Source organism: Anopheles bellator, chromosome 2, assembly GCF_943735745.2.
Source record: "Anopheles bellator chromosome 2, idAnoBellAS_SP24_06.2, whole genome shotgun sequence".
NCBI lineage: Eukaryota > Metazoa > Arthropoda > Insecta > Diptera > Culicidae > Anopheles > Anopheles bellator.
The window spans coordinates 24,596,409-24,620,762 of NC_071286.1; the positions used below are offsets into that span (position 1 = coordinate 24,596,409).

General features: G+C 45.0%; 2 protein-coding genes across 4 annotated transcripts; one reads left to right on the plus strand and one right to left on the minus strand.

The window, feature by feature from the left end:
* Positions 1-1,794: 1,794 nt before the first annotated feature.
* Positions 1,795-15,034, minus strand: LOC131211999 (extended synaptotagmin-2). Of its 3 annotated transcripts, XM_058205711.1 has the most exons (11): positions 14,598-15,034; positions 11,215-11,256; positions 10,931-11,071; positions 10,442-10,852; positions 10,138-10,308; positions 5,802-5,887; positions 4,968-5,016; positions 4,730-4,906; positions 4,207-4,659; positions 3,655-4,155; positions 1,795-3,596 (listed from the first exon to the last, which is right to left on the minus strand). In XM_058205711.1, the coding sequence occupies exons 1-11, from the start codon at positions 14,913-14,915 to the stop codon at positions 3,507-3,509; spliced, it is 2,439 nt and encodes an 812-aa protein (XP_058061694.1). In that variant the 5' UTR covers positions 14,916-15,034; the 3' UTR covers positions 1,795-3,506. The 3 variants fall into 3 exon arrangements, with proteins under 3 accessions (XP_058061694.1, XP_058061692.1, XP_058061693.1); XM_058205709.1 differs by lacking the exon at positions 5,802-5,887 and adding an exon at positions 6,982-7,079 and having other exon boundaries at positions 3,655-4,659; XM_058205710.1 differs by lacking the exon at positions 5,802-5,887 and adding an exon at positions 7,948-8,030 and having other exon boundaries at positions 3,655-4,659.
* Positions 15,035-23,282: 8,248 nt separating this feature from the next.
* On the plus strand, positions 23,283-24,351 carry LOC131209033 (transcription initiation factor TFIID subunit 9). Its single transcript, XM_058202003.1, has 3 exons — positions 23,283-23,330; positions 23,402-23,561; positions 23,622-24,351. The coding sequence occupies exons 1-3, from the start codon at positions 23,325-23,327 to the stop codon at positions 24,278-24,280; spliced, it is 825 nt and encodes a 274-aa protein (XP_058057986.1). The 5' UTR covers positions 23,283-23,324; the 3' UTR covers positions 24,281-24,351.
* The last annotated feature ends 3 nt before the right edge of the window (positions 24,352-24,354 follow it).

A 24,354-nucleotide genomic window follows, 5' to 3' on the forward strand; every position in this document is an offset into this window, starting at 1 on the left:
GATTTTGTGATAAGAATTTCACAACCACCAGACACAGACTGATGACTGATGGCGTGGTGCTCCGGGAGCTCCTGCGCTCTGCCGCCACGAGATGAAAAACAAATATCGATTTTAAACACAAGAAACCGCTGGGTCAATAGACGAAACGAACGAACCACACGGTTACACTCACTTGCTCGGGTTCGGTTTGAACAGTCTACTATGATTTTCTGTCGTTTGCTATTCTTACTGTATGTCACTTTGTCTGTCACTTGCGGCCCAAGGAGGCTGGTATCGCTGGGGCTTTTCAGCTTTAACTCTAGCCTCTTCGATTAACAACAACAAGAACAGAGAGTGTATGCAACAGAATGTTTGTTTTCGCTTTTCGCAATATGTTATCACTTTCGGCTGCGACCGCCTGGCGGTGCGTCCGAACGGCTCGACGGCTCAGAATGAACTTTGTCGTCGGTTTCGCGAGTGCGCGAGAATTATCGGTACCAAAACACACACCGCGCCCGTCGCGCAACCAGGCAACCAACACCAGCACGGCGTGCGCATGGGCAACACTCTATCGCCATCTTGCTTTTTCGCTAACGATTTGCGAGAGAACGAAAGAAAGAGAGAGGAGCGAGCTCACTCTCGCTCTCCGTCTATTCAATCGACCGAGTCATGAATTCGCCGCTGACGATGATGATGATGGAAGCAAATTCGTTCGTGATACACAAAGAGACGACCTACTACACACAAACCGGCGGACGTACAGGCCACGGGACGAGAATTCACTTTCGTATGCTGGGCGTGTGGGGCGGGATGGCCTGTGCGCCACCACAACCCCATCCTGCACCAGCTCCTACTTCCGAGGCAAAGCGGCTCAAAAACAATGCGCTTTACACAAAACAAACGCAGCTTTAGTATTTATCTCATCACCCAAAAAAGAAAAAGGAAGATGGTCACTTCCGGTGATAGAAACATGTGGAAGATATTGTTGTTCAAATTTATGAAATCCTCCAAGCCCATTTTCATGAAGGCAAGCATTCCAACCGCGAACCACGTGGCGTCCAGTGGCGTCCCCTATGCCGTGCCGAATGTTTACAAACAACACAGTACACAGCGGCCGAAAGAATCGATAAAACCCCAAGCCACCACTACATGGGCATCTGCGGCCCTGAACCCCCGGTGTTTGTGCCTCCCCACCGCACCGCATAGCTATGCTGCAAATAATTCAATCCCCAGCTCACGCGTCGCAGCCCTTCGGTACCAACCTTCGATGGCCACTTCCGCCACATGCTCTCGCTCTCGTTCCAGCATATGCGCGGTGAAGCATGCTGTGGCTGGTTCTTTGTGTTGCCGGAGGGGCACCGAATCCACTCACGCACACAGCCGCGTAGCAACAAATTTATGCTGCTACGGTACACTGTAAAATGTTCCGGACTGCACGCCAGCTGAGGCAGCCATTTTATGCCACGGTGTACGCAGCGAGCGATGCACGCTTGTAGCTGCCATGCTGTGCATACAAATTCAGCTCATTTGAATATCTAGCCAACCCGTTATCGGTTCCGTGAAAGACCTCCTGGGTGTCGAAAAGCTCACCAATAATGATGATCGTTTGCAGGCGGATGGGTTAAGTTGAAGTCGCAGGAGTTTGGCTTCTTAATGCGCGCAGCACAGCATTGTGAAATATTTTAAAGCTAAACTAATGCTTCTAGGGTTTTCAAGTTTCTAGTTTGTTTCACATTCTCGATGTGGTAACCAGAAACTGGCACGGTACAATCCATGCACTACTCATACGGCTCACCAAAAATCCATTTTATTCGGTTTATTTCTCTTTGCGTACGACTGATTGCGCGTGTTGCGTGCTACTCGAAGCAAATCGGTAAATCGTGGCGTTTGTGCTGAGAGCATAGCTAAACGTGATTAAAAAGTATTGTTCGTCTTAAACCTACGCTACACCAAGCATATGACGTTGTCTGACGTGCCACAGCTATTTCGATCTGTTTTGGAACAATTCTTTAGATTTGTGAAAGGCTTTTTTTACTATCTCACTCAAATAGTACATTTGTTTAACGTTTACCTTAATCGACCAAAATGTAGTAATGTTTTCGGTATTCGGTACCACTGGTCCTTACACTGAACATTATTTACCTGCATCGCATCAGCTCCTCTTCGACTTTAATGTTGTTTCTCTCTCATATCTCTACATGTTGTAGGCCTCTACGAAAAGGTTGTTTTAATGCAATTGTGATTGTAGTAAAGTTTTATAAGCTCTTGATAAATCGGAACAATGTAATGGTTCACTTCTAGATTTCTTTCATTCCGATAACAGCATAGGAAGCGTGACTATTAGTGCTGACAAACATAAAGCTCGATTTAAAATACAGAATTGAAGAAATAACTGTTCGTGCATGTGCATACAACGGGAGCCTTCAGTGGCGCAGCAAACTAATATTTACATACCTTTTCAGCACGTTTTACAGTGATTCATTCGAGTTTCTACACTCGGTCCACTTTTTTCGTTTCCATGTTTGTTCAAACAAGCTATCTAGGCTACAAGCTTGGCCTCAATCGACTCAAAAACTTCGCCATGCACTACTCTTGGCGCTACTGTACTGAGAGTACTACCTGCAACTACGACACGATTCCTTGCTATCGCTATTAGCGCAGAGCAGAGGGGCTTCACTATAATTGACACATTTTGGAGACAACTTTCGTTCAGTTTGCTTAGAAATTATCGACCACACGAAATGGGCCGCAAATTGGTTTACATGTCTGATGAAACAGTGAGATAGAAATTTGAAATTCGAATCGAGATGAACCCTAATTTACCAACCCAATCACTTCAACAACTCTACAAAAGAATAACCTCTTGTGCATTTTGTCAACCTGCAAAATGAACTTTCTTCTTGAGTTTGAATAAAATCACGTTTTTCTACAATGATTCAATGTTCTCTAATGTGACTTGTAACGGACCCCTCATACAGAAGGTTCGAGAATTTTGGTTCAATATATTTTTAAGACATGATTTTATTTGTGTGCGGTAAAAATGCTGTTTATTTGCCCGCCTTTGCTACGGGCAACTTTTTGTAAATCTTTCGCTCGATGGCGTGTTTAAAAATCGCTACTAACGCATGGCGATGAACATTTATTTTGCTTGTACACCTTTCACTGTACCAATATTCACGAGCTTTTTAAATATAATATAACAGAAAAAGATTATTTTGTTCAAGCTTTGTAAGAGACATGAGGCATATTTTCATTCCACCCACCTTTGGACGCTATCCTCATTTCGTGCTTCGCACTTAAAACTATCGATGCAGGCAGAACAAAAATTAGTATCGATGCGGAATCAAATTCCGCAACTGTGTACGATGTTTCGCTGTAAAAATATCGATATTTGTTGGCCACGGTAGGCTCACATGTGTCATAAGTTCACGTCTAAATGCTATCGGCTCACGGCTTCACGGCTTGTTCTTCGCATCACGCTCCTTCCGAATAATGGAACCTGCCTACGGTTACAATGCTCGCAGCTTTTATTCAAACTTTGACTCCGGTAACAAATCGTACCAAGCCCGGACGCCTTGTCCACTTGCAATTTCCAGGTCGTTAAGGGTCAATTTTTGCTGAAATTAAAAATAACGTTTAGAATGTGGATCCGAATCCAACGACTCATCGACTCACCATGCCAATGACCGGACTACCGAAGAAACCCTTTTGCGTGCAGACAGTAATCTCTAGTTCCGAGTTTACGAGCTCGGCGTTTGAAATGATGTACTCAAAGGTGGCATCGAAAACGGGATCGCAGTTATCCTTCACCACGTTGGTTTTGCGTTTCGATTCCTTCGTACGGCCGGGCAGCAGATAGAGCTTCACATACGGATCGGGAATGTTGCTCGGATCCTTCAGTGGTATGTTATTGATCTTGTGCACAATCACGAGCAGTCGCTGCCGCTGGACGCTATAAGAGACTGTAAGCTGGATGCGTCCCAGCCCGGCCGACCCAGCCGAAGAGGTCGTGCTGGGGCTGCGGCGCAACAGCTCCGTGCCGCCGTCGCTAAGGTTTGGACTGCGTGGTGGTGTAGCCATCATCACGGTGTTCAGCGTCGACACAACAAATGGTTCCTCCTGGTGGACGGACATCTGATCGAGGATCGCTGAAGTGGTCGATTTGCGTGAATCCTGCTTCCGAATACTGCCCTGATGAGCAAGGCCTTCCGGTGTTGTGGCTTCCACTGACGTGGCCTGCTGGCTAGAGGATTGCGAAAGGGATGGAGCACGTACGGAACTCGAGCGCGTCAGCACAGCATCGCCTTCTGTCCGCGAACCTTTCTCGGGAGTCGGTTCCACCTCCAGCTCCTGGTAGCGTTTCAAGATGCGCAGCGAAAGTGACATAAGAATCTTGGATTCGGCACCCGACTTTTGCAATTGGAACGGTTGCGACATGATTTCAAGGTTCTTTTTCTCCATCAATGCACTCAGTATGTAGATCAACGTTCCGATCGTGTTTCCAGTCTTCTGATCGATCACCTTCAGCTGTAGCGTATCATTGTCTGGGTTGCCGACGAGGAAGGTGAATCCTTGCTCCCAGACTGGGGCATCCGTGCGCATCTGGACCGATGTCTGCTCGGTTTTCTTGCCAACAGCCAGTACCAGGTAGGGATCGGGCTGTGATTGCTGTCGTGCTTGCTGCAAAAAAGGAAATGACCGTTAAACCATTATACCATTCATTGAATTAGCTGCGCTAGTATGCGCTCACCGGTAAGTTCTTCGCCGAATCGATGAAGACGGTTAGCAGGGCAGTGCTCATGGACGTCACACGCAGATGTTGCGTTTCTTCGAGGGCGGACCGGAGATCCGACTTGTTCGAGCTCAGTTTAAACCAGGTCATGCGTAGGTGCACCATTCCATGTTTGGCTTGTTCCAGCGTTAACCACTAAACAATAAACAGGATAATTTAGTTCAGTTCCGGTATCAGAGAGTAGACCTTTACTTACCGTATCGATTTCACCGTTCTTCGTAACGCTGCTGATTTCCACAGTGGCTCTGTTTGGTTGCGTTTTTTGTTGGTCGTAAGAGTGGACAAGATTGAAACCAATTTAGTATGATTGAATCGCAACAATGCGATTTCGAACGCATCGATACAAAAATGAGAAAGCGTTCACATCATGCAAATTTTAAATGGTAAAGAAATGTTTCTGTTGAGTGAACGGTATTAGCAAAATAAAGTAACGACAAATTGGAGGAAAAGCAGAATACCGTAAGCAATCATAGACAATGGCCAATGAGTAAATGGAGACGATATTAGTTGGTAAACAAAATGATGAACAAAAATGTGCCTGCGAATGAGAAAGGCCTCCAACTATGCAAATCGAACGCACAGAACAGTCGAATCACGAAAAACAGATAACAATTCAAAATACAAATCATAAACGATATTGATCTCAACCAAAATGCTATAATAACAATAGTTAGTTAATTTAACATTTTTATGATTTGTAAAGTACAATTAAAATTAAATTTTGATAAGATGGAGCACGACAACTAAATCGGAAACATTTGCCGAGTAGACATAGAGAAGACAAACCCACAAATGAAAGTGCAGAAGCTCAAGCGAAATGTTATGGACGAAAAGGACTAAACAGCTGGCCAGAGGGAACGCATCGGGGAGAAAGAAAGTCAGAGAGACAGAGAGAGATACTAAGAGAAATGCGACAACATGGGGTGTGTTTAGAGATAGAAAGATAGAGAGATAGACAGTGTTAGCCAGAGAGAGAAAGAGAGAGAGAGAGATAGAGAGAAATGTGAAATTTGTTTGCTTGCTTGCGAACCTTCCTAGTGGGTCGTGGTCACCGGTTCGATCCCAGTCGAATAGCTTTATGCCAATCAAAGTTTGATGCGTAACGTCAACAGAGGCCTGGCAACGGTGGCGTTAGTTGGCGTTAGTTGAACGAACGGAAGCGGACAAGGACACGACAAAGGATACACAGGAGTGGGAAAGTAATCAAAGGAAATGTATGGTTATTTATTCAGGGGTGGTTAGCATTAATTTCGTTCGATTTCGCATTTTCATTGTCGATCGTGTCGTGATGTCGACGATATTAGTCGAAGTTTTGAGTTGTGTTGGTTGGTTGTTGTTTGTTTGTAGGTCGAATAAGTCAGGCGCGTCGGCGGTAATGGCGAACAATCGACAAACCGTGGCACCGTTAACGCAACGAGAAGTGCGGAAAAATAGACATAGAAGAACGAGAGAAGAGAAAGAATACCTTCATTAGTAAGTGCCGGTTAGTAGAAGAAGCGTTTTGCTCAGGTGTTGTCACACGCATTATTGTGCCTGCATATTTGCCGACGGCTATTCTAAAGGTAGCACTTGGTGCTGTACCGCATAAAAGCATATTGCTGAATGGTTGGTGCTGTTCAGCACTTCGAACAAGACGACCGTGCACTGCGGTGAGTACTTTTCAGCTCCTACGCAATACCGCAAGCAGAAGGGGTGCGTTCTGTCAAAAGAGGTGCATTCAAACCCTTGCCTAATATGTACAAATTCGCCAGCAACGTGTACTTCACACTCTCAATTTCGATAACGGACTAACTATGTCCAAGCATCCACACATTTGGTGATAATCAGTCGCGGTTTTATATGTACACAAGACAAGTGTAACGGAATGACGAATGACTGTCGGATTTAGTGGAGGGAGGAAGCGCTTTCTGAATCTATTCCATCTATGCTCTCCTGCTAGCATAATGTTTTTTTTTACAATGTTAGAGCAGAATTTAGATGAAGTTTGCGGGAACAACACGCCCAACCAAAAACGCTGGAAAACGAATAGAAACTAGCAGATAGAAGGAACGCAAACATATCCTCTAATAACTAATAGAAACAGGAAAACGCATAATTTTAAGAAACAAAACTAGATAAAATAAACAAAACGTAAACGAACAGACAAACAATAACAGTGAAACGTATGAATAAAAACAAAAGCGTACTATAGAAAGTAACTTCATCACCACCTGCCGAGAAAATCGTCGTTCTGTACCCCGGGGAAGCCCGGGTCCCAATCCCACAGGTTGAGTTCAATCTCTTGCCTGAGGATGGCATTAATTTCAGCCTGTAAAATTATACTCGCATTAATGATGTCTTTTTTGTATATTCTATATGCTGAAGAAATCATGTTTGGGTTCAAATTCATCGCAGGGGTAGACGAGGAACTCTTTCATCGATTTGCCAGAACGATCTATCGATGATTGGTACAGTCTTTCGCGGTTGAGGATAGGCCCTGTAAACTATACTCGAAGACACAGTGATCGCCAAATGGAACGAAGCAATCGCAACAGTGCGCCACAGCAGTAACCACAAGAACCACAAATGACATAACGAACGAAACAACGACAATGTAACACGCTGCAGCAGTCACCTCGGAATAAAGCGTCACCAACATAATAACAATGAGCAAACACAAGAAACAACATCAACGCGGACCGGAAACAACTACCGACGAGCGCATGCCGCAGGAAAGCAAACCGGCGCCCAAACTTTTGCCGCATTACGGGTTTTCTTTTTTGACCTCGAAGCAACTCGTATTTTAAATTAAACGCCATAAATTAGAAACAATTTAAAATGCAACTAATCGGAACAAAATTGAAACAATAATCAAACAAACACACAAACGATCAATGAAACGCAATAGAACAAAGGAAATAGAAGCAACAAACAAGTGAACAGTTTAGTATTTACTTAAAAACCAAAACGAACAAAATAGAATCTGCTGTAACGTTAATTAGCAGGGCAACGGTTAACGTAATCCAAAGAAAGGACACTGACAAAGCAATTAACAGACACTTTCGGAAACCAAAGTTAAAACCAAAGACAAAAGACAAGTAATAAAAGTTCTTATAGTCAACTTAAAACTAATGAGGGTTAAACAGAACCACCACGTTAAAAATAGGGAAACGAAAACGAGAAACGAGTTAGCTCACCTTCCCAACAGCTCATCCTCGCCGGCGTCCTCGTCGTTGATAACGACCTGAAGCGTTTGGCCACTTTCCGCGTGGATAAAGGCCTGCAGTGGGGGGTAGTACGGAAGTGCGATCGTTGATTCGGATTGGATTTTTGTTTAGTTACACTATTTAACAATCATAGTTATCCGGTTCTTAACAGTCTCGGTTACGGGGAATAAGAAATAGGTCTCGAGACGAAGTCTACTGCCAAACGCTTATAACAGCTAACACAATTGCAGCTGCTAATTCATTCTTATCATTGCAGTTAGAAAATACAGGCATTTGCTACCGTAAAAAACTGGCCAATCACCACAGTTGTCGCAAGCGATGGTTTATGGCAGGGCGATCGTGAGAAAGGAAGGAGATCGACCCATCTCACGGGAAACAAAATCCTAGAAACTTTGTAGCGTGCAGAAATGAATAATGAATCGGCCGGCTTCGGTTGGGTGCCGGTGAAAACAAAGTTTAATAAATCTCCCCTGGCGGAGAAAGTGGGTGTATGTCCTTCCACCTGCCGACCAGCATTGGTCCGCAATACCGCGTGCTTGCGCGATGAGCACGATAAGCAGCGTTGCAGCACGACCGACCCAGCATTGCGGGAAGCATCTGGCCAAGCTCAGCGCACAAGCATTGCAACCCTCAGCAAACGGAGAGTTCGGGGACTTTTTCGCTCAGCATTGGGTAAAAAAAAAAACTATAACTTATGGATATGTGTGGTCGCGAATGGTTTTTGTTTAGTGTAGGAATTCGAAAACTTTCTGTTCAACGCTACGGTAGGAGCATATTCTGTACACACTAATAATACTACAAGAGGATGATCAAAAAGCAATTGCATTGTAGAAAAAACAGCCTTCCTGTAATCGGCTACAAATTTCTTACGATTGTAGGTAGAATTGGGAAATTTTATAAAGACTCCGAGCAATAGTGTAGGTCTAACTACGGTGCTTTTCAATGTACAGCTTATTGTCAAGCCAATGCAGCTATTTGATGGAGTTTGTACACAACACAATACAGCTTCCATTGCGTAGCATTCCAGCTGGATTCCAGGGCTTTTAAAGTAAGGCATTATCGAACAGAAAGGAAACCTTCCATATAATACAGCTGCAACGTTACATTCGACTCCCTAAACACCACATTATGTTATTGGTTTTGATTTACTTTCATAGGAAAGAACATGGAAATGAAACGATCATGCACCCAAACCCTAATATCCAAAAAACCCATAGCCAGGGTTCATCGGAAGGCACAGCCGAATTCATGCTATTTAAATCCACACATCAATCGACATGTAACGTTGACAAACGAATAAAACACAGAAAACACAAATCACGTGCATAAATAAACCGAAATCCGTCGATGCCAAAACGGGCACCAAATATGCAACAGTTAGGCTTCACATTTGGCCACCTGTTTGCTCTTCGCATCGACGCTTTTGGTTTGGCATTCCTATTGCGGCTTAAATCACTGTGCTTTACGACCGCGACAACGACAACTAAGGATCACGACACCGAGCCCCCGACATATGGAAGTGTTGCTACAAACTAAGGTAACCGTAAGTATCCGTGGAAGACGTTATAGAAAAAGAAATTTTCACGTGATGTACAAGGATCTTATATGTGTGTGCGTACGTTCTGCGTTATTATCACCCAGGGTACCATCTGTTACGTCAGCCTAATGTCCAAAGTTTGCAACACAATTAAGAAATTCAAAATATTCAAAACACCCGTGATAGAATTGTTTTTTGCTGGTAGATTCCTTTCCTTATCTGTCGCTGGCGCTAGTTCATAGCGAAATTAAACATAGGAAAGTGTCTCATTACCACCGGCTCAGAACACCATCAATCATACTATCTGATCCTTTTTGTTACGGACACTTATCTGTTAATTCGATTGCTGAGTGGAATTGTGATTTCCAAATCAGTCTGAAAGCATTGGCAGTGGATAAGTTGAAGAAAAAATGTCTCAAACCTAAGGAAAGATATGCTTGAACTTTTCGTAAATTGACTACTGATGTTCTAAGACCACAATAAAATGCCCCGGCTAGTAATAAAGACGGGTCGTTTTTAAAAACTTTTTCACCACAGTTTAACTGTTCGAAGTATCGTCTAAAAGTGCCACGACTTTCTCTGCCCAAGAACCCGTTCGAAAAGCGTGGGACACCTAATCTTACCTCGCACCAGTAATCCCACTTCGGGTTCACCGTGTTGTCGATGGTTTGCGTGCGGAACTGTTGAGCACCTACAGAAATAATGGCGTACGGATCGGACTTGCCCTTGCCCAGCATGCTAATGTCCTTCTTCATGAGGTCCTTCGCCTCGACAACGTGGATTCGTAGTACACCCTGCGATAATGGAGAGCCAAGAGAAGAACCTATGAACGCTGCCCATTTGCTTTGTGAAGAATGAGGTAATAATTCAGCGCTTAAAATGTCACCAAGGAGCGATTTAAGGCAACGAATTCCCCTTTAAACCCACCTCCGGTTCGGGCATCTTCAACGACAGCGCCGGCACACCATCGCTCAGCACAATCGGCAGCTTGTTCGGCAGCACCATGATGGCGGCCACCTGTTCCACGATGATTTTCCGGAGAATATCGCTCAACCCGGGCATATCGAGCAGATCGACCACACCGACCAGGTTGAAGTCGATGTTCGGGTTGTTCAGGAAGAAGATCTGCAGCCCACCGACCAGTGGCATCTGCGAAATTAGTGGCTTCATAATCACGCGCACGGTACCGTGGATCTGAAAGTCCTTGATGCCACCCCGGAGTCCGCTGAGCGCGAAGCTGATGTCACAGTCACCGGCGTAGAACAGGTCCAGATCCATGATGATTTCGTTGCGTGACACGTTTTTATCGTACACCTTCACGCCACCGATACGTGGAGGCTATTCGGTTGAAAAAGGCCGTGATTAAACCGAGGGCTTCCGTGAGATGGATTGCTAACAAAACTAAAGAACACTTACAATCGTCCCCAAAATCATGCGATCGAATTTGAATCCATTCAGCTTGTAGCCGGCCATTGCCTGCTGAATGTTCGGTTCGATCGATTCCTTAATGAGATTTTTCGCGTAGAAGTTTGCATTCGGCCAGACTTGCTTCAAAATCTTAAACCGCCGGGGGATAGGTGATGAAAACAGGTGACGGAACGGGTACCGGAATCGTCGAAATGAAAATCGTATCCGTTAGTGTTCCCGTTCAAAATGGTGGGAAAAATTGAATTTGCCGGCCGTGATGACGGTGTACTTACCTTGTTAAGCCACTCGCAACGTTCTATATCCGGGAAAAAGACCTACGGAAACATTCAAGGAAAAAGCGAACATGAAAGAAACATTTTCGAAATCACTTTCACAGCCCACTGCGTTAAAACACAGGTGCTCACGAACGTTCGAAACGTTTGGAATAATTCCACACACAATTCAAGAACAATGCAAATATTTTAAAATAAATCATCATCGAACTTTATTTCATATAATTTCGTTTTGCATACGAATAAAAGTATGCAAATCGAAATTTAAAAAAAGTTGAGCTACTGCACATTGCTCTCATTGCTTTTAAATGAAAAGGAAATTCACTAATAAATGTTATAATGTGTCATTCTGAAATTGATAACATAAATTATATTATAATTTTAATATGAATTCGAAACATTGGTTTTTTCGGTTTTCTTGAAGAGATTTGTGAATTGTACAAACGAGAACAATCGTTCCACAGAGCAAAACAAATGTTCTGACGATGGAAAAATATCGCAAAAGTTTTTCGAGAAAATGAGGAAACGTAGCATAAGAACATGAAAGCTATTAGATCTCAATGAATCTAGGTCTTTCTTGGAGCTGCCTTCGAGAACACCAGATTTTCGCGCAACCAGAGACACCAACAAATTGAATTCCTTTCGCGTAAGATAATAGATTCGTTTGAGCATTCGCGTTGGTGTCAATTAGATCGTCACTCGAACTGAGCATCTCGGCTAACAAAGGACAAAAGTCAACACGTGCTTAGCATGGCAGGTTCAAGCCAATCGACATCCGTACGAAATGTGTATTCCAAGAACCGGCGGACACCACGGAAGCCTCCACGCATGGAAGGATGCCGTCACTTACCGCAGTCGGTCGAGTGGAAAACGATTACCGGGGGCCGGCTCTGATGGTTGCTAGCCTTACTTTGCATATTTTTATGTTTTCGACTCGTTTTCTTTTTTTTCTATCTGATTCCACCGTTGCGTGGGACTCCAATTTGTGCACGCCGAAGTCCGCTGAGGGCCATGCTCCTTATCGAGATTGCAGAGTGATGTGCCTAGTGCCGCTCTTTGGGCACGGGAGTGTTTTTGCCGAATTACCGGGGCGTGTAAATGTTTCGCGTGGCCGTAATTTTCCCGGCGGAAAGCAACGTCGCCGCCGATGCCGCCACCGTTTCCACACCGAACCCAAATGTCTCCAGATCGATACGAGAGACGTGAAAAGCTTTGGACGGGTACTGCTGTACATGACACAGCACGAGGCCATTTAATTGGCTATTCGGAGCGAAGCGAAGCTGAAGAATGGTGGCGTCCTGGAATGCGTCCGGTCAGCAAACAGTCGCGGAACGTGGCACGTGCTTCGTGGGTTGAGCGAAGCAAAAAAATTAACAAATTAAGAAACAAAACTGAGATTTTGTTGAAAAATTTCAATATATAGTCCGTTTCTCCGTTTCGCTATGAATGCTTCCATAGATTGTTCGGAGCAAATGTATTTTGAAGAGACTAGATATAGAACTACGAACTCAAACTCAAAATACTTTTGCGAATCATTCGGACATTCCCGGATAGTCTCGTACATTAGTGTTTAAATATGTATAACTGCATTTGGTTTACGAGAAAAAGAACCCTCGTAAAATTCCCGTAACCTACGGATGATATCAGAATGACATCATAGCTCAAACCAACCAGTGAATTATGCACGTGGATCGTGATGCGACAATTAAATGTCTTTACCCTCGTGACCGTCTCGAAGATTGCGGAGGGATCGCCGGAAATACCGGACCCAAGAGTGCATTCCGTGGCGCGGGGCACTCTGTGTTTGCATATTTTAGGCGCAGATAATTAAGATGTTGTCGACCGCATTGTAACCCAGCCGAAGCTTCCGAAAGGGTTTACGAGCATTAAAAATTGAACAACCACACTACTGTGTGGCACTGCGCTCGCCACGGAGCGCAACTTTGTAAGTCGAGCTCGAGCCCGAAACCCTTCGTCCGGCGTGCGGAAAAAGGGCAAGTGAAAACACGTTGATCTCGTCGCCGTGCTGTGCGCCGGCAGCAGTCAACGGTAAAACCACTTGCGAAGGCAGGCACGGCGCGGATGTTTGTTTTTAGCCAATCATGTAAACTCCTGGGTCTTGAACTCGTTTGCGATCTTGTTAAAAATAAACGCTCACCCATCTCAGGTGAATATTCGCACCGCGAGAATGGTTCGTGTAGCTTCATCACTGTACCAGCTCCCAGCATGTGGAAAAATTAATCATTTGGCTCCATTCCTCTCGGCCCTATGAAATCATCTGACGGTGCTGATGATGATTCAACGAGTTCTGCTTGATACAAAAACGTGGCTTTCACACCAGTGACGCAAACATTAGTTCCGCCATCGACTAGCACAGAGTGATACTATTGTGACGATTTGCGGTCCTTCGCTTAAGCGGCAGTTATATTAGTCAACCAAATCATAATTTGTTTTGTTTGCTTCGCCAATAGGGCTCCGCTACGATGGTGAATATTAAATTTCGTTCCCACAGTGCACTCGGTCCGCCGTGCATGTGCCACAACCCGGCGAACGGGCCTCGCTTGGATTCACAGCGTGCAGCTTCATCATTAATGAGCCACTGCACTGCTGGAGGGCCATTGTCGGCGACCCACTTCTCACCCAAGTTATACGCCTTTTTTAAATTGTAACCCGCTTCTGTGACACGGTGGGAGCCGTTCTGTTCAATCGAAAAACGAATCGATCCCAAACGGACCGCTCCGAAATGGAGCGCGTTCGTTCACGCGCAATGGGTTTATACTGCTCCATAAACACAAATCAGTTTTTTATGGTTAGATCGTAGTTTCAACACGCTGCTAGACACCGGACCACCCGGGTAATGCAACTGCAAACTTCCTGGTGGGCGTTTATGATTAGAGATTGCACCACGCCAACTCGGTGATTAACATCCGGCAATAAAACTTTATCAGTATTCCCCGGCACTGGCACCACGCCGGTGATTCATTTTCAACACGGGGAAACAATTTGCGTGTTCGGCTGTTAACACAGAACCGTTCTCCAAAGTTCCACCGGCAATCGTCACGTGAAGGTTACCGCTGACCTGAAGGTGGCGGATTGTGCGAGCCAGTCTCTGGAGAGGAATCGATTGAACGCACGTTGTTATCTTTTCTTCCCAAGTGCGCCCCTAAAAGGCCACCGAACGGATACTGAAGTCCGAATATGGAGTCCGTGTGAGGAACATTAAATGCAATTGGGACGAGTAGCCGACGAGTTTACGTAAAACAACTACTCGGAACCCGTGCTGTAACAGAAAAACGAGTTACCTTTCGGTTCCATTAAAACTGGACCTGCACATGGTCAATCCGTCCAAAAGATGCACCCCTGCGTGTCTTTGTGCCACTTACCCAGGCCGGAAGGTCATGGAGCCGCGCAAGGATAACGTCCTTATCGTTCGCCATCGCCGACGCCTTCGCTACACTGCGCCGCGTGTCGTTGGTCTTGCGCCAGGATTCGCGGGCCACCGACAGGATAACGGGCGTGACCAGCCACGCCACCGACCAGCCCATGTAGCCGACGAAGTAGATGATGCCCACCGTCACCACCTTCTTCGCGAACGAGTACAGGAGCGACATGATGCTGTCGTCCTTGGTTTTCGGTGTCAACGATGACGCGTCGTCGCTGGCCTGTGTGTCCGCCTTGAGTTCCTTGCTGGCGCCGGCCATACTGTCTTCCTGCTCGTCACCGGTGGCCGGTGTCGGATCGGCTACTACTGTTGAGGTATCGTCGGAAGAGGCGGCGGTGTCCAATAGTGGCTCGGTTTCCGCGGACCGGTTCTGGTCGGTCGTTGAGTCACTGCTCGTCCAACGAGAAGAAAAACACGAAAAGGAATTAGGCTCGGCTAGGAAGCTGTTGCAGAGAAGCTGAGGTCATCCATCTGTTTAGGAAGGTGATGCTAATCTGCTGAATTCACAGCATTGTTGTGATGAAGCATCTACTTGAAAGCACGTTTCGTTTCGGGTTTGTATCGAAGAATCGGGAAGAACCCCACCACGGTGTCTACGTGGAAGGACTCAAGTATTTCCATTTACGGTAATATGCTTTTAATTATTTGAGCGAATTTTTCACACAAACCAACCTCATCGTCGGGCTGTTGCTGCACTGCCTGTTGTCAATCACTTTACGATCACTCGTCGGCCAAATGGGTCAGGAAAAAAAACGTATGGTTTTTCGCTAATGGTTTGGTGGTGTTTCACTTTCGATAGCAACGCAACAACTGCGCAGCCGTTCACGTCCTTGCGCCGTTGGCAGTCGAGACGAGCTCGTCTAGATCCGATCGGTGGAAACAGTCAAATAAACACACGAAACGGCGCACCAGAATTTATCTCTCCAAAAGCCTACCATCCACCAATCTGGTGGCCATTAGAGGGTGTGTGATTCCAAAATTAAAATTATGTCCGATTCGCCCGTCCGCACCAATCGCGGCCAGATAACCTTGCGCGGTGTCGCGTTGTTCTGCTCGCGGGCAGAAGGTGGCCACGAAACTGTGCTCAGCTAACCGGTCATCGCCGGGTTTCGGTGACGGTAACCGTATTGAAACACGGTTCGCTCATGTGTGTGCGTGTCGGTGCTGGGCACGAATTTTGAACGATCGTGCCCTGTGTTGCGGATAATTGCGATCGTTGAAGATCGCGAAGCACGTTTGGTGGACACACCAACACATACCGAAAAGTGACCCACAAAAAGGCAGCCAAGAACAAAACCCAAAACAAGAACATCTGTTTGTTACACGATCGTCTTCACCCTTCGGTGCGCAAGAGGTTTCGGCTCTTGATCAAAACGTTTAGTAGAAAATTACCGAATAATATATATACGTTTGTTTGACAAAAAAATTAACAGATTGTTGCGTACACATGCTGACACTCAAATTCTGCACTACAAACAACTTGTTGTGAAGTTAGTAATGTTCGGTTTAAAACTCCTAGCACGATTGGAAACAGAACGATAGCCAATTCACACCATTGTTCTTGATAATGTTTATAGGAACCTTTTTCATAAGCATGATCTTATACCATTCGTCGAGAGGCTAAACGGGTTCCAACGGAAACCCAACCGTTCCGGATGGTCCGTCTCAGGCAATTGATTGTGTTTTCGTTTCGCCAAGTTGTTCATGCAGCCTTGAAGCCTTTTCGTTAGTTAGTTCCCGATACCAGGAGCCATTTTCTGCAAAGTTAAGCGATCAATCTTCGGCAGCAATTGAATGGTAATAAGAATTGTTTGTCGTCTTTTAGCAAACGTTCCCATCGTTCGGACACGCAACGTATCGAGGTTGCGTTTTTGTCGATCGTCGATCGCTAAAAATAAACGGTGACTAGAACAAGTCACACCGTAGCGCCAACTCCCGTCGTCGGGAATCGTCGTCAAACCGTTGCGTCGCGAAGTTATGAGGTAATGCGATGAGGAGCAAGCCGTGAGGTAATGCGATGAGTATTCAAGACCCACGTTGCAGTTTCCTGCAGTCGTATGTCATCGGATGCCGGGTGTACACCAGAGCGCGATTAGCACGAGCCGGTACCGAGGGGTTGAAAAATGGTTGTCCGACGACAAATATATCTTCCGCCGCAACACGCCATCCAACACAGTGGTCAATGATTGATGATGGTAATACCACCCTTAATGGACGCCAAATTTTAAAATCTTACTTAAAAGACATTTAATCAAATTCAACAATTCCGTGCAAGACGGTTAAAGAGAATTCTTTTAATCGCCCAATAGAAGGAACTTTCTGAAGTAATTGTATCGTTCACTACAGCATAAGGAACAGCGTGGAACAACATGTTGCTAGACAAGGCTACGCGAAAGTATCACTAAATTATTAAGCTCAGCAAATTTATTCTGTCAGTCGAACCACTTTATTCTCTGCCTTCTCTTTAATGGCCCGACTGACACTAATCTATTGCTTCCCAAATCGGGGTGTAATTTCTTTATCCTTGTCCCCTTGTGTCACTCCAGCGGCAAACAAAGTTTCGGGAGGAAAAAACAACAACGAAAACGGATGCCGTCTCCGTCGATGGGCTGGTCTCCCGGTGGCGCTGGTCCAGTCGTGCGACGCGAGACATGGCGCCACCGGAGTCCTGTCTGGCCAGACCGATTGCATCGATTTTTCCACGTGGCACAGGGCGCCATAGATTTTTCCTCACGCCGGTTGACCTGACCTGGTGTTGACAACAGCGTTGAAGTATTGATCCGATGCGCACCCTTTTAAAAATGCACGATTGTTCTCTCTTGGGCTACAGATTGGATCAAACTCTTATATGTTGTTATTCAAATGTGTTGCAATGATTTAGCATCCGTATTGAAAAAAAAAATGAAATGAGAATGGTGAACGACTCTGGGGTTATGTTATGCCTTCCATCCAAATCCTAATTCATCTTTTGTTTGATTCACCCATGATTGCGTGTTTTATTATCTAAAAGATAATCATAGAGCATATAAATCCTCATCAAACAACAGCAATCGCGGACGCTTCGACCGATTGCAGGTACTAGCAGAGGCACTGGCGTTCAATGTGACACACAGGAAAACTTATCACATTTGGCTCATCACAATAAATAAAAATTAATGGTTTTATCAGTTCATAAATCTATCAATTCGCACCGCTCTATCACGCTTGTCGGTAATATGTACCGCGATAGCGTATCTAACGTTGAATTCGATGCCGTTCTACATGATTAATCGTTACGAAAGCGCCACAAGAAATGGAGCTTAATTTGTACCGATATCTTTTCTAATGAAACTGTACGAAGTAATATTAATGACTTGCCACGCGTATCAGACAGTCTAAGGATACTTTTACAGCGCGGCGTCTCAGAATTTTCCTATTGATTCTATTTCTTCGCAGTTCATTTTTCTACATGTAAGCGACCTTTTCTTGCCGTCTTCTGTAATCTTAGTTTTTGGTATTGTTTCAATCAAATTCGCCACCATCAAGCAGTCGTTTCGCAGCGTTCCGAAAAGTCTTAATTTAGGATTTTTAATGAGCCTTCCCGCATTGTTCCGTCATCTCGAGCGTGAATTTGATTATCCTCTCTGCTTTAAGCTTTGAGTTTTCGGAGACGAAAGCGATCTAATCTGTAGGCTACTCTCGTCTGGTATTAATGGAAGTTGTCCAGCGTTTGAGTTTGACACAAAACATATTCGTGTTTAGTTTATCAGATTGTGGACCACTTGATGAACTGATGGGCTGAGAATTGTGTCACATAGTTCCAAAACGTAGCGCTCACTTGTCACAAACACGCAACTCTTGCTCCTTGTATGCCACTAGGCGACCGAAAACGGTTCTCCCGTAGCCACTTTTCCAGTGCTCGGCGAGCAAGAAGTAACTGATTTGTAGGCACAGAAGAAGCCAACCGAACAGCATGTTTTGATGTCATCGCCAAAAGGCGATACTCGCCCCTCCGAGAGAAAGGGTACAATAATAAAAACATAAACCCATTCGCACACACACGGACGCACAAGGCAGCGAGACCTCTCGGATCATCCAGACTCCATCACCGCATACGGGCGCCAGTGAGCGTCCGTTTTGCCTGTCGAGCTCGCTGTATGCGTTGCAATTTGCTCCAGACCGGCAAACTGTTGGGCGGACTTGGTGTGAGTGACTCAAAGTGCCGATCGCGGCGTAATGCAATCTTCGGTGTGTGTGTCTGTATAAACAACAGAACCGCGAGGAAACCCACGGAGGTCAAACGAGCCGCCCCGCGTTTGATTGACAATCCTCGGGCCTTCTGAGATGATGTCATCACCTTGAAGAGCACTGGGTCGCGCGTATCACTCGATACACCTGCAAAACGCAAGCCAGAACTCCATTGCATTACTGCAGCAAACAGGCCAGCAGCGCCATGAAATAGCGGGACACGTTTCAACAACCTTCGAAAACGACGTTACGTGCCAACCCCGAGCGAACGAACATCCAAAAACTCCGTTCCCAAGCCCCTTTCAGACCACCGAGGGAAGGAATGTGGAATTCCATGACCTTCGTGAAAAGCTGAATTTCTGTGATGCCTTAAATTCGTTTTTCTCTCTCTCTCTTTGAAGCTATAGAAGCTGTACGATAATTTAACACACTTCCAACAAAATATATTCTGACTGCATTCCAGACCTTAGTAAGAGACGTTACGTAGCAAGAGAACGACATGAATTAGCAATAAATTGTTGGCCGTATCAATCTCCATTTATTTGTTACTCTTGGGAAATAAAGCCGGCAATCCACAACTTTAAGTAAATAAACTCATAATGAGGTCCACTTTGCGGTGAAAATAAATTATGTTCTACAGGTACGAAGTGAAACGAAACAGCCTCTTCCTAGTGTGGGGTCCGCCAACGGAAAGCCACGGAAGCACACGGAAGTGGTATTTGTGTTTGTTTATCCGCTTTAAAGCAATATCCGAGAGGTTCCTTTTCCACCTTGAAAATAACCATGAAAAGACGTAAGGCAGTTAGCTAATAAAACATTGATGGCTTTATGGCAAAGGATTTGGTGGTAAGGAATATAGGAACCCACTCAAGAAATCCATTCACGCAATCCAAGAAGAATTCCTTAGTGAAGGTAAACATTTAAAAAGGACAAAACGGACAATAATGGATTGTACAATAACCGAGCATACCTTCTATGGGTGTAATTGGATGGCCCCCGTCATCGTGTCACGGTACTGTGCAAAGAGAAGGTAGACGACGAGACTCTGCTCACTTTGGCCAAAAATTACGCTTTTGTTTTTCAATCGTCCGTGGAAGGTTTTGCACGGATGCAGGAATCCGGCGCTTTTGCCACTGCACGCTATGCAATACTAGATGAAGGACAATTTCATTTCCGGTTGCACTGTACAGTCACTTTCCGGTTCCGTAGATTGAATGTCAGTGTCAGTATTCGCCATTTTTAATATCACACCTTTCGAAAGGAAAGAAAATTGCTAATGAATTTTCGCTTCCAACTCGCGGAAGAAACGTGAAACGAACTCCACACTAATTTCGATATCACTCTTACGATAGCAGTTTCATCATAACACTCTAATCGAAACAGGTTGTCGAAATAAGTAGTAACTGGCAAATCCTAGTAATCAGATTTTTTTTCACTTATCTTTTTATTCATCTATATATTCACCTCTTTTTATATAGCCAACTACTTTGCATGTACTTTTTTGGATGAAGTAAAGATTATTTTTTAATGTTGTGCTATTAGTTCGCTCTGCTTTTTGTTCTTAAAACTCGTTTTTAGATTGATACACAAGGGTAAAATAAATATGGGTGAAATGAACACGGAATGATTTGAGTGATTAGTGATTTTATTTCCAAGAATTGCTAAAAGAAGTCGTTAATTGGCCCGAAGGCCCTGAGTACAGCTGGACACACGCATTAAACATCAAAATTTGATTAAAAAGGGGCCCCAAACATCTAAAGTGAGCATTGCGACAGTTTTGAATCGCAGTCGCAGGACATCGATCCACTTTGGGTGGAGGTTTGCAAAGAGAAGCATAAAGTTCAGCCCACACTGAACGTCGCCCACGGCTGCCGTGCTTTTGATGTTACGTTGAAGAAACGCAACGTTACTCTACATCGCTAGATGAGTTTACACCAGAAGATCAACAACCATCTAGAGGTTGTTGGAGACTATCTAGTGACAGTCCGAATTCTGCAGAGCAAATTGAACGCACCTCAAGCAACATAACCTAGTTAATCTGCTAGTATTTTCGGTGAAAGTTCACTTAATACCAACAGTACCAGATCAAAAACCTGGTTATGTGACACGCCACGACATTCCAAGCAGAACGACGCCCGCTTACTGGTACGCCTAGTTTTCATCTGAATTGAGGAGGCCCAGCACCGACACCGACAGTTCGACCAGCTCGTCGGAACGAATCAATAGATAATTTCCCGCACGGCTTGTTCTGAACACCCGAGGGTCCTCTTTGAACTCTTGTGGTCACTGTCCCGCGATGCTAAATATACCCCCGATCAACACGGCCGACAAAAGTTACATTACGAATCTTTAGGTCAACACTAATCAATTTGCTGGCAGAGCAAGTTGTGCTAATGACATTAATGTCGATCCAGTATATATATTATCCAGCGCAGAAGAGGTCCTCATACAAGTTAGTAAGTTAAGTAAGTTAAGGTAAGTTACGCACATTGTCCGGATAAAGGTTTTTAATAAATGTTTCGATAATACAACAAGCAATCAATCAATGGATCGATGATGATCCAACGTCATTGTTCTTTCACGTGGAGCAAATAGTCCCCCTTATAAATCATTTGGCCGGCATTTTCGTGAACATCAACTAATGACCCACTCGCACGGATGTACTTCTTAGCTCGTTTTTCACCTTTAGTTAGCAAACGCTTGTAAACGGGCAAAACAAAACAAAAACAAAACACCAGCAAATAGTTTAGCGACAAGCCAAACCATGGCCTAAAACAAAAACGAAGCCATGGCCAGGTAGCAGCCAACTCAAGCCGACGGGGACGATTTTTGTCATTCGATAAAGGTTGTCGGAACGATGACTCGTCGATGATTGTATTTTGGCTCCCTTTTCCCACTTGAAGGTTACACCTGACCGTGCACGAACGAAGTGTAGAAATCGTTTCATGTGTTTGATTCCATTTCCTACGCATTGAGCTGTTTAAATTGAATTTGTAAACCATTACAAATATCACTTTGACTACAAATATTTCTGGTTTTAACATATAAATCCCAGAATAGCTGAGACCGTTACATTGCGAATATTCCATTACTTCGATAAGATAAGAGAAAAGAACTTTATTGCGTAAAAATCCACGTTGATCGGCTCGCTTTTTGTACAAGCTTCTAATTTCAATCATTTTAACGGTCCATACGACCCAGCTGCTTATCAAACCAACTACCCTTATCAAGCCCTTTGACGGTGCGGCCTGCAGAACATAATAGTGGCCTTGCGGCTCGTATTAAAGTGAATTTGCTAAAGCGGGAAAAACAATGCTGGACGAAAAACGTTACCTGGAAACCGTACCGGGTTATGTGAGTGCTACAGTGAAGTAACCGGAAGTCCTAGAAATGCACCATTCGGTGTGTTGCTTTCCGGTAAGACTGAAAGTGTAGTCGACCCCGTTGCAGCATGAATATTCAGCACTACGAACCACGAGGATATCTTCGCCGGATCAGCGCACACACTCCGATGCTAATCTTGCCTTCACTACCAAGCGGTGGCCACCGGATCCAATGAGCACCTCAGGCACCGTTGCACAACTACGCCTCGATATTGTCGGTCACATTGACGACATCACCTTTTGGACGTTACACACGCATCATTTCGCTTTGTTAAGACCACTTAAAATACGGCCCAATTCTGCAGGGCTAGAAGTAAATAATCGGTAGTTTCACTCTCAACACTGGAACATGGGCCTAAGAGGCACAAGACGGACTTTCGACCATTCACACGCTTCCTTTACCGAGAGGTCACTTTTCACACACTACCCGATTTTTTCAAGCGGTGGTTCCGGTTAGCGTTTCGCACCGTGCACCGTGTTTTACGTTTGCTTATCTCACGCACGACGCGTCCTACCAGGAAAGTGTTACGCTCACGACTATTCAACTTTTGGCGAGAATTCCGCGAGTGGAATCGAGTTCACCCGATTAAGCGCCATTCGTGCACGATGCTGTCTTTCTGTGGCCCGAAGGATGCCGGGAATGTTATGCTCTACGAGCGCACCCAACCCAGCAACAGACCCCAACCAGCCCCAGTTTTCCACACTATCTCGGACAACGTGACCTTGACCTGATAACGAGTCCGTTAAGTTGTAAGTACCTTGCGCCGTACGGAACGTCAAAACGGAATTGCAAGTGTTGCTAATAAAAATAATAAATGTTGTGTTGTTCGGAAAGAACTAAAATAGCGAAAAAAAAGGATGATTTGCTGCAAAAGGTTTAGAATTGCTTTATTCCTCATGGAAATGAACGTAAGCCAAACTAAAAGGGGCTGGTTTCACGCACAGGACTGTCACAATGACAGCTCGTTGAACGTTTGAGTAAAAATCGACCCAAAAGCATAATTTGTTTGTTTTGTTTATTTACTGAGTGTAGCATTTGCGGTGGACACTGCTTCACGATGGATGTAAGTTATCTTCATTAGAGTAAAAATCCAAACCCAAACGATAATGTACTTCCATAACCGCCTTCCAATAGCTACAAAACAATGAACGTGAAAAAAACGAAAAGGTAAAAATCTCCAACCAAGTCAAGCACGTCCCGAAAGATGCACAAGTTGTGAAGTCGATCCTGAAGGAGCTGGGCGTACAAGATTATGAACCCCGAGTTATCAATCAGCTGCTCGAGTTTACGTACCGTATGTAGTGATGCTGTATTGTCCCGCCGTGGGTCTAATGTCTTCTTTTCATTTCAACAGGCTACGTGACGTGTATTCTGGACGATGCCAAGATATACGCGAACCATGCGCGGAAAAAGGTGATCGAACTGGACGACGTGAAACTGGCGACACAGATGATACTCGACAAAGCGTTCACTGGACCACCACCACGCGACATACTGCTGGAAATTGCTCGCAATCGTAATGCCACGCCACTGCCACTGATTAAAACTCACTGTGGATTACGGCTGCCACCGGATCGCTACTGCTTGTCGGCATGTAACTATAAGCTGCGTGCTGCACAGCAACCCAAGCGCATGAACAAATCCGCCCTAGAAAATCGTTCCTCGCTGAAGGCAAGCAAAGCATCTTCTGGGGCAGGCTCGGACAGCTCCGGCGGTAGCGTAAAACGACCGTCCGTGCAGCCAACGCCGAAAACGCAGGTTGTCAGTATACCGAAGCCGGTGTTCAAGCTAAGCGAAGCGCCCAAAGCTACACCAAACTCTGCGTCAAAGTCTGTCAAAACAACCGTTTCATCTGCGCCTCCCACTAGCGGTGGAAATCGGGTGACCACTGGCAACGGTTCCGTTTCGGTGGGCGGGGTGGAAATAAAAATGGAAACCGACGACCAGTTCGGTGATAATACAGGCAGCACTAAGCGTAAACGCGAGGACGATGATTTCGAAATAGTTTCGTAAGTTTCGTTTACCGCAATTGTACACGAATTTCAATAAAAATTGTCTAGATGCAACAATGGCATCGTTCAATATTA

What these genes read in the sequence shown, in the direction of transcription:
- LOC131211999 (XM_058205709.1), bottom strand. Translation starts at nt 14,915, where the DNA reads ATGGCCGGCGCCAGCAAGGAACTCAAGGCGGACACACAGGCCAGCGAC. An exon ending in TCCATGACCTTCCGGCCTGG is followed by an intron (nt 11,257 to 14,597) that starts GTAAGTGGCACA and finishes ATGTTTCCGTAG; the next exon opens with GTCTTTTTCCCGGATATAGA. An exon ending in ATTCGGCGAAGAACTTACCG is followed by an intron (nt 4,660 to 4,729) that starts GTGAGCGCATAC and finishes CCTTTTTTGCAG; the next exon opens with CAAGCACGACAGCAATCACA.
- LOC131209033 (XM_058202003.1), top strand. An exon ending in GCTGCTCGAGTTTACGTACC is followed by an intron (nt 23,562 to 23,621) that starts GTATGTAGTGAT and finishes TCATTTCAACAG; the next exon opens with GCTACGTGACGTGTATTCTG.